This window comes from Pteropus vampyrus, unplaced genomic scaffold, assembly GCF_000151845.1.
Source record: "Pteropus vampyrus isolate Shadow unplaced genomic scaffold, Pvam_2.0 Scaffold17, whole genome shotgun sequence".
In the NCBI taxonomy this organism is placed as follows: domain Eukaryota; kingdom Metazoa; phylum Chordata; class Mammalia; order Chiroptera; family Pteropodidae; genus Pteropus; species Pteropus vampyrus.
This window is the reverse complement of record NW_011888798.1, coordinates 5,457,934-5,468,918: the sequence shown is the minus strand read 5'-3', so window position 1 is coordinate 5,468,918 and position 10,985 is coordinate 5,457,934. Positions and strand designations below refer to the sequence as shown.

The following is a 10,985-nucleotide window of genomic DNA, read 5'->3' as shown; positions in this document are numbered from 1 at the left end:
ATAAAACCGTAGAAAAAAATTAAACATAAATATTTAATTGTGACCCAAGAATATTATGATTAGCTCCTCAGTTATTGTATATTATTAACAACAGATTCTGTTAGTCTTAATTTTGTGGCTAATGGGAATCTTCGTCTTCTCTGGGTCTTCATAGATATTTCAGAAGAGTTTGAGGTAACTGTATTTGGGGTTATAACTAATTTAATTTCAAACCAGTTTCTAAACAAAAGTTCAAATAGGTCTTAGATTTAAATACACATGCTCTGTAGTCCTGTGTATTTGAATTTGTGAACAATTAGTCCAAACTCACCATTTCACAGACAAAGTAAATGTGACACCAAGAGATAAACTAACTTGTCCCAAATTATTGCTAGTTTGATTCATAAAGTCTATACTTTTGGATGCAATATTTCTACTTTTGGGTGTTAATCTTAGAAAACTAATGAGACACAAATTAAGATATTAACACACATAAGTTTTTACTCTTAGACAAAAATAGTTAACAAAAGAACGAAACACACACACGCACACACACTCCATAATTAGTAAATGATATATAGTTAAGTAAATAAAGTAAGGAAAATCTAGACAATGGAACATTGGGAAACCATTGTGAATAAAAGCATCTAATTATTCACACTGACATGGAATGATGTTCTTAAGAATTGCAAAGTAAATAAACATAAATGAGCATTTATCAGTTTAGTACAGAATACTCTACTAATGTATATTTGCATAAAGAAACTGAATGCATAGTATCCAAATATAACAATGGTTATTACTAGGAAATGTGGGTATTTAAAAAACTATCAGAATTATTAATTTTTATTTCTAAAATATCCATAGTCTAATAAAAAATAATGCCTATAAAAATATGTTTAATATTGGCATTGAGGGGTTATTTTATTCTAGTTTGAGAGGAAATCTTTAGATCATTCCCTATCAAAGTCTGTCCAAATAAAAAAAGTGTTGATTTAGTTGTATTTTAGTTGATTTAATAATATAAAGACTCCTTAGTAATTTCTCAAAAAATTATAGTGTGAAGAAAAGTCAAATAAAAAAAATGCAACGTATACAAAACCAAATATGAAGTTTTTATGAAATTTGTGACTAATTACAATGCTAAGATCTCAGCCAGGAGCTGCTTGCCAAAAACAAAAGCTAGAGTTTGGGATTCCCAAAATATCTTCAGCAAGTTACCTCAAATAAAACCATATGCATAGGGTATAACCATACCACCAAGATTGAAAGATAGAAGTTAATTATAAGTCTAGAGTTATAGTCACGGTAAAATCAAAGCAGACATTGAGCACCTAGAGGCTTTAAACAGGTTTTCAGAGTAATATTATATGTGCTCATACGACATGTCTTTACTATGGAAGTTTTTATATGTACATACTAGAACCATCTTCCTAAAGAAAAAAAAAAATCTAAGGCTTAGAGAGTCTTATAGGCCACATCAAAAGTCATCAGAAGAATGAGTATATAAATCCAGGTAGCATGACTGCAAAATCTTCTCTTTCCACTTACTGTATCTTGCCATAGAATCAAGAAAGCTTTCTTACTATCTGTTTCACTTTGATAGTGATGATGCCAGCCAATAAATGGATCCCTCTGGTACTGTTAATACAGGAGACTCATGTGTACAGAATCAGGATTTGAATCTGTATTCAGAATCCAGACAATAGAAGAAAGATCTCTACAGAGAAGAATCCCTGACTTCCTCATTGTCCCCTACTATATTTTTTCATGAATCTCTAAGCATTGATTTATTTCCAGGAGAAGTTTATGAGCACATTTCAATATCTCCTTGGTCTTCAATGGGATGGGTCAACATGGAGAAGGATTGCTGTGCCTTAGAAAATTTATAACTAAACAGAAGGTGTGCAAAGGTGGGAAATTCTATGAAAATATTATTTGTAACAGAGAGGCCAACAGTAGACTCCCTAATGGAAAATATATGTGGTGATTGTTTTAATTTGCTAGGTCTTCCATAACATAATACCACAGACCAAGTGACTTAAATAACAAAAATTTATTTTCTCACAGTTCTGAAGGTTATTAACTTAATTACCTATTTAAAGGCCAGATAAAGTCACATTCCAAGGTACTGAGGGTTAAGGTTTCAACATATGAATTTGTGGGGTACACAATAAGCCCATAACACTTATCCTCTGATCTTTCAAAATTCATGTCCTTCTTGCATACAAAATACATTCAGCTCATCCCAATAGCCCCCAAATTTTTAACTCATTACAAAAGGGAGAAATTGTAAAGAAGAAAAGGTCAGAGGTCCTAAATAAGTCTGAAACCTAACACAACAAATTCTATATTTAAGGCTCAAGAATAATACCTCTGCGTTTGATTCTCTGTCCTCTGGGACCAGCAGGGTGGAGCCCTACTTTCTGGGCCCACTGGGGTGACAACTCATCACTACCTCAGTTGGGGGCAGAAGCTCCACTTCTGAGGCCCTGGACAGCAGACCCCAAGGCTCTGGGCAGAATCTCTTTTCTCTTGGCCCTGGAGATGGCAGACTGACCTGGTGAAACTGAGGAGTTGGCCCTGCCCTATGGACACCTGTACCCTCTAGAATCATGATGACAGTGGCAGCTCTGCCTGATCTCTGAATTGCCTTCAGGGTCATTCTTCTCTGTTCTTGAAGTATAATGCATGTTTTCAGCAGATAGCTCTCTTGGCACATCTTGTAGAATCTCAGAAGTCCGCCTGCTTTTCTTCCTTTTTTATCTGCCTCTATCTCCATCAGTCCAAATAGACAACATTGATGGTAACAGGGTTGACTTGATCCATGAATCGGGTCTGGAATCTTTTTAGAGCAAACAATCATCCATCCACGCCCTTGATATTTTTTCCAGAACATATTTTCTCATCTTTTGCAATATGAATAAATTAAGAATTTTCCAAATTTTCAAGGTTTTTTTTTCACTTAATATAATTCCTTCAATTTATCTTTCTTCTCTTACATTTTACTATAAATTACAAGGAAAAACTAGGCCACACCTTTAATATATTTTGTTTTACTTCGAAATCTCCTCAGCTAAATATTTAAGTTAATATTTTGTAAGTTTTATTTTCTACAAAACACTAGAAAACAATCCAGACAAGTTTTTTCCCATTTTATAAAAATCACCTTCGCCCTAGTTTCAAATAACATGTTCCTCATTTCCATTTGAGATCTCACCAGAAGAACCATTAATGCATATATCTCTACCAATAGTCTCTTCAAGGCATTCTAGGCTTTTTCTAACGTGTCTCAAAACTCTTCCAGCCTCTATCCATTACTAGTTCCAAAGCCGCTTTCATAATTTTTAGGTACTTGTTACAGTAGCACCCCACTCCAGTATCAAAAGCTATATTAGTTAGCTATGGTTGTCATAAAAAAAATTCCAGAGCCTGAGTGGCTTAAACAACAGACATGTATTTTCTTACATTCTGGAAGCTACATGTCTGAGATCAAGGTGTCAGCTGATCTGGTTTATTCTGAGATCTCTTTCCTTGGCTTGCAGATAGGCATCATTTTGCCGTGTGTTCATATCATCATCTCTCTGTACGTGTGTCTGATGTCTTTGTGTCCTAATTGCCTCTTTTTATAAGAAAACCAGCCATATTGGACTAGAGCCCACCCTAAGGACTCAATTTTAACTCAGTTACATCTTTAGAGTCCTTATTTTCAAATAGAGTCCCATTCTGAAGTATTAAGGGGCTAGTGCTTTAACATATGAATTTAGAAGGGACACAATTCGGGTCATTACAGTAACAAAAAGCAAAATTTGTATACATACGTAATGTGTTCGTGCGTTCATGTGTGTATATATGTGTAAGTTAATTTTATGTGACAACTTGAATGGACTAAGTAAGGGATGCCCAGATAGTTGGTAAAGCATTGTTTCTGGGTGTGACTGTGGAGATGTCTCTGGAAGAGATTAGCATTTGAATCTGTAGGCTAAGTAAAGATCACCCTCACCAATGAGGGTGGGCATAATTCAATCTATTGAGGGTCTGAATAGAAGAAAAAGGCAGAAAAAGAACACATGCACTCTCTCTGCTCGATCTGAGGCCTCTATCTTCTCTTGCCCTCAGACATCAACACTCCTGAATTTTGGAACTTTGGACTTGGACTTACACCATCAGTTCCCATGGTTCTGAAGCCCTCAGATTTGAACTGAATTCTCCAGCTTGCAGATAGTAGATTGTGGGACTTTTGACCTTCATAATTACATGAGCCAATTCCTACAATAAATCTGCCTGTCTGTCTGTCTCTCTTTCTCTCTCTCTCTCTTTCTCTCTCTCTCTCTCTCCTCCATCTCTCTCTTTCTCCCCTGCTCTCTATAAGTGTGTGTGTGTGTGTGTGTGTGTATTAATACAGCATAAAGAAAGCAATACTGCATAAGAGTTATAACTAGAGCATGGAATTTAGAATCAAACAAGAGTCACTTGAGTCTTAGATATCTACCACTTCCTGCTATATAACCTCAGGTTATGATCTGTAAAATAGGGATAACAACTAGATAATAATAATGATAATATAATTATATAATATTCTAATTTTATACATAAAATGTGTAAAGTGCTTAAGGCAGTACTTGTCACAAAATATTTGCTAAACCAGTTTTAATTATTAATAATTCCCCTTCCAAATTTATACAAGTTCTTACCCATAGGTTATCAATAAATATTTGGTTAATGAATTAATGAATGAATGATAACAGAATGCAATTATCTTTATTGTGCTTCTTTTATGTCAAGTGATTTGAGGAATTCAGTGAGCATTATTCCTGGCATGAGAATTAATTTTAAGGCACAGAAAATCAAGGCACAGACAAAATTTTCATAAAGCCAGATGCAGATAGAGATAAAGATACATAAAAGTAAATGGTGTTTGTACTAACCCTCTCCAATTAATATTTTTTTCCTGGCTGAATTTATTAGATAGGCTGATTATCACTTTAAAAGTTCAGGTGTCTCTGATGACACTTGGTAAGAGTGAAAAATGGAAGAGAACATTTTTGTAGGCTGCTATGCCCATGAGAGATACTTATTCTGGTGACACAAGGACATTCTCTGGAAAGGCCCTGTCCCGGGAAGGTAGGGTGGGCCTGAAATGTCATGTGTACTTTGCCTGGGAATAATGAGAGAGGGACAAGATGAATGAACATTAGACCTCAAACCAGGCATTGCCAGTGTCCAAAAAATGAAGTAACAAAAGAAGCTAAATCAATATTTAGCCAAGGATCACTCTGGATTTACAAACTCTGAAATATCCATAAATCTATTGTCCTTAGTATTCTTTCCTACAATTGTATTGCTCTGCTTCTAGCCCTCACTACTTTTCACCTGAAGTGTTGTCAAACCTTTTGATGTAGGGTCCCAGCAGCTGATCTCTAGGATTTTCTTACACATGCTGACAAATGTAACCTTCAAAAGCAAACTCCTTCAGCACAAGCCTCTGACTCATATCTCTTTGGCTATTCATTCTTTTCAGGATCCTATGGAACCCCCTAATTTTGACATAAATTAAATTCTAATTTGCCTTTCTAGTTTTGTTGCCTTACACCCCTCCTCTTGCCAACTCTACAGCCACCCTTAACTGGAGCTATATTAAACCACTCACGGTTCCCCAAAGACGCCATTAAGTCTCCTATCTGTGTCTTTGCTTATGTTATCCTTTCTTTTCAAAACGCTCTTCCCGCCATCACCAAACTACATGAATTACATGAACAACAAAGGTTGTTTTTTCTGTAGTCTTTCATACATTCCCATTTCTCATTCTTATTGAGTCATTTGTCCTACTAAGACTCCCAGCAGCTGATCTCTAGGATCTGTTATAAATTTTTCCTGTGATTATTTTAATCACTTCCCATATTCTTTCAACTATTGTCTAAAGAATGATATTTTCCTGAAGAAAAAATAGGTGATCATGAATAAAACTGCAGAGTTTTTGTAATGAAAGACTTGAATTTTAATACAGTTGTGCTTGAAAACTATTATTAGGTACACCACGACGGGGCAATTATTAGGCACTCATAAGGGCTTCTAGTTATAATCTTGGGAACTAAAAAGTATGTCAGATAGGATCCATCTTTAAAACTCAAATAAAAATTAGAAAATAGCTTTCATTGTGATGAACATTGATAGTTTCCCCAAAGGTGTTCTATGAAATTTATCAGAGGAAATGAGTTTGTTATGAATAAGTTGAATTAAGAAATAATTGTTTAAACTATTAAGAAATGAAATTTCTGAAATTTTTTAGCATGTACATATTTCTTCTGTAAAGAAGTCTCATTGATTAAGGAAGACAGTTCTCAGTAAAATTTTTGGAAACAAAATAACATATTATTTCAATAGTACTTGAACAGTCAGTTACTAAATAAAAACCACTATTCCAAATAGAGTGTAGAGTATATACTAGAGTCTAAAAACACCTGCTTCTGTACTTCTCTAATTAAAAGCCACTAGTCTAGCAAATGTATTTTTATTAGCTTCATGAGCTTTTTCATTTCCCCTGTTATATTTCTAGACTTTCTAGCTGACTGTGGTGCATACAATCGTCGGTAAGCGAAGCAAAGGTTAAGTGTGTATGACACAGATGAGCCCCGAGATTAAGTATACACTGTGAAATGCATGTGGATGTTCATGATTTAAGCCAATGAACTGTGGCCCAAAATGATGTCACACGAAGCAGAGCAGTAAGTGGAAGGTTAAACCTACTTGCATCTTGGCTCATTAAACGCAGTTAAAGTGCAAATCCCCTCATTCTGACAGTAGTGATCACAAGGGTTCTCTTTCTGGTCACAGCGCTGACTTTTAAACCCCACAGAGCATCTGCAGAATTTCAGTAAAATATAGCTAAATAAAGCATCTGATTTTTTATTTTTTTGCCAAATATGTTTCAAATTTATTTCATAAAGGGATAGTTAACAGAAGAATAAAATTTTTCTCAGGTATGCTCACTTCTCTCTCTGAAACATTCATCACATGCTACTCTGACAAGGTGGGATACAGAACACAGACTTGGTACTTATGTGGGCATCATCCTTCTGGTCAAGCAGTAATAAAATATTCAAAATAGAAACCAAATAAGCTGAATGATTTTATTTCAAACTGCCCATTCTGGACAATTGGGTATTTTGGAGGAGAAAATATTAAATTCCAGATTTTCTCAGGAGCAGAGAATCTCCAACATTTTCCAAATATTTAGAAACCCAGATTTGAGTTAATGTATCTAAAGAAGCAAGGGATTTAATAGGTCTACATAATACAACATTCTAAACCTGATACGGACATCAAATAGTATTTACACTTGAAAAGATACCTCAGATTTGTTTGAAAAGAATGGCCTTAACTACCAAAGCGTTCATAAATGTGATTGTGCTGGGTTTCACATGTCTGAACAGGGTTAATGAAATTAGAACAATTTTCGACATTTCTGTTTAAAGATCTATGAATGTCTGAAATGGGTATGATGCTAAGAATTGAATGAGCTCCTTATAAAATCACTAGCAAATTGATGAAAGAGAAGATTCTGTAGCACATGAGCCAATGAAGGACAATACCTGATCAGAGATGTCCATGAAACATTCATTTAAAATGTATTACCCCTAAGAAAGGAGAACAATAGAGCAGGGATTCCGTGTGCATACAAATTCAAATTATTAAATGCCCACGACATTATAAAATACTCACAGACACATGGGTACATTTGTCTCAGGGTCCAGCTGGCATGTGCCACCATTGTAACAGTAGCCATCACATAACTGACAGCTAGAGGCAATCTTTCCATTAGTACAGCTGCAGCAACAAAGAAAGAAAAAGAGATTATTGTTACTGACATTATTATTGTTGAATACTGACTCTCTGCAAATGATAATACTTATCATAGAGGAGTAATACAGAGGCTAGCTATAAGTAACTTTTCAGAAAGGCAGACTAGCTGAAAGCAATTTATATATATATATATATATATATATATATAAACTGTTATAAACTTCAGACTCCATATTTTGTAAGAAAATATAGGTATGAGGTTATTCTATAGAACTTGTATCCCACTGCTTCTCTCTGAATATGTATTGTAATTAATATCAAATTCTTTTTGTTCTAACAGGAAAAACGTAGAGCAGTTCATTACAAAAATAAACAGTAATGTTATAAGAACGATATGCAATATGGCAACAAAGTAATGAGGTAGGCTTACTTGGAAAACCTATGGAAATTATTTTAGTTTATAGCACATTACATGTCTAGGATAAGAATAAACACTATGGCTATTGCTACATGGGAAAACAAGCTTATTAATAATAAGAAAATACATACATTTCTTATTTATCATGTTATATTTTTAAATACATACATACATACATACATACATACATACATACATACATACAATTAGATTGGACATTAAAACTGTTGTGAGAACAGAGACAAATGTATTGAAATTCTAAATTATCAAGGGACCTCTTCTATCAGAAGTGCGGTAATAGAATCATGCAAGCCTTGGCCCAAATCAAAATTACAACAGATCCTGCTCATGTTCTTCTTATGAAATCATATCAGTACTAGGTGCTATTAAGCAATCAATGGTATCACAATAAATCTGGACATAACCTTGACAAAGAAATCAAGCTGTAATACCATTGATTGATCACTTTGATCCTTTCTATATGATGGATATTTATTGCTGTACATTTATCAAAGGATAATTCCCAATGATAGGTTAGATGCCTGAAATAATTGGTTGAAAATCCCGTAGTTCATTTATTCAGCACATATTTATTTGACCTCATGTGGCTGGTAGGGCTGCTGGAAATGCATGAAATGCTTCTAACTTTTCCAGGTATTTAACTTAAATATATTTTTTAAGAGCCTGGATTTTCAAATCACATTTCTTTTCAAGATGAACAGAAGCAATGAGTCAACTATGTCCTCATTGTGGAATGGAGATATATGAAAGTGGAATCAAACATGGGGAGGGAGGCAGGGGCTTAAAGTTTTCAAGACTTAACAGGAAATATCACAACCTTTGTAAACTACAAAGGCATTCAAATATTGTCACAAAGTGAGTCAAGTACACATTTAGCGGGTGTCTGATACATTAAATGGCTCAGGGAGACTTTTCCTTGCCCTCCATGCCTAGCCTCCTCAAAAATCAGAAAGTAGAAAGTTATGAATTCTTGTTCCATCAAAGAAACAATGTCAAAGAGAAAATTTGCTCATTATACGTTAAAAGATTTCTCACAAGAAAGATAAGTAAACATGAAAAATCGGCTTTTAAAAGAGAAACAAATTCTAATTATTAATTGCTTTTAAATTTCTGCTCCCAAGAATTATAATAGATGTTGCGTTTTTCCTAAAGGCTTTATTTGAATTCTAAGATAGAAATTTGTAGATATTTCAAATGTGAAATACAAATTATCTAATTATAATGCATCAGAGTACAGTTCATATTTTAATGTAAATTTTCATTATAAGTTTGTTTCCTAAAGACATATGTGATACACATATACACACACACACAATTTGTGATTTTTCACTTTCCAAACTTGTTCAGTACAGACAAAGAATTCCTATAACAATATCACAAAGGTATTATTTAGGCAATTCAAAATTATGATCTGGTCTTTCTTAATTAATATTTATTTAGATTTCCCAAAGAGAAAAAAATATGCAATTAGTTCCATTGTAAAGATTGTGCTCATGATACTTGACAGTATCTATTCTAGGTGAGCTTATAGGCTGTGTGCATTAGAAACACACCTGGCTATTTGGAATCACAAGTATATAAGCAGCTTGAAATTTCTAATTTAAAAGATTTACTTTAACTTAGTTGTGGTTTTGTTCTGGTATCAGTTCTTTACCTATGGAATAGAATTTCCAACATTACTGTAAACTTTATTTAATGCTAAGATGAAATATATCATAGAAATGAAAAAAATTTGTCTAATAAGTCTCAGAATACCCAAAGAATCCTGTTTGTATTGTCATGCTCATATGTTTTATTGTCTGTCATATCAAACAATTATTATACATCTATTTTTTAAACTTCAACTACTACTCATTGTTATTTTTTTAAATTTTTACATATATTTTTCCAAAAAGATCTTTTAAGAGTCAAGAACTATAATGTTGAACTTCAATAGCCTTCTCAGTTTACAGGCTCTGGTGTTTCTAGGTTGGCAAAACCAATTTTATATAGCAGGCAGCACTGAGGGTGTTAAGAGTCCTACCCTTCCTTCTTCATGTGAAACTTCTCCAGGTAACAGAAACATGATGTGTGTCTCTGCTTGAGATTTTCTAAGTTTAACTAGGAAACTGTGGCTCACAGCCTTTCTGTGTGAATAAAATGGGGTTGTAAAGAAAATTCTACAGCACGTTACTGATATGGTACATTAGACATGAAGAAAAATGTATACCCGCTAATTGAAATAAAGTTCTGTCATGCTAAAGTTTTATCACAAAGAACTGATGAGCTTAATAGGCAAACATGATTTTGGTAGTTTATGTGAAAATGCATTTTGCTTTTATGTACTTATCAACGGCACATATTTATAATTAGTCATATTTTCAATTACTTTACTTAAAAAATAATGTACCTTCCAATGAACCAATTTGAGGTTCTGTGTAAATGTCATTTATAGTAACACAAATCATATTTAGAGTAAATTCTAAAATGAGAGTAAATAAAAAAGAAAAAGTTGATGCTATCTGTAATAAAATTTTATTGGGCTTTGTCTGACAGAGCAACATAACTCAGGCCTGGCACCCTTGCAGAGCTGACGAGGAGAAGCTGTGGCAGGAACACTTCATGGCACGCTTTTCCATCTCATATTACCATTTATTATACGCCTGAGCAAGGCAAGTGACAGAGTCCAGTCCTTTATAAGATTTTCTTTTGAAAGGTTGTTAAAAGAAGTTTGGAGTAAGGATTGATCTCTAACCTCAGAGGCATAAACTTTTTTCATGATAGA

The 10,985-nt window shown here is 34.0% G+C and overlaps 1 protein-coding gene across 1 annotated transcript in view; it reads right to left on the bottom strand.

The window, feature by feature from the left end:
• LRP1B (LDL receptor related protein 1B) overlaps nucleotides 1-10,985 on the bottom strand; it is a 1,708,438-nt gene that overhangs the window by 22,889 nt on the left and 1,674,564 nt on the right. The window contains exon 86 of the mRNA XM_011354519.1: nucleotides 7,702-7,806. Within this exon, the coding sequence (XP_011352821.1) occupies nucleotides 7,702-7,806 (105 nt within the window). The remainder of the gene's footprint in view (nucleotides 1-7,701; nucleotides 7,807-10,985) is intronic.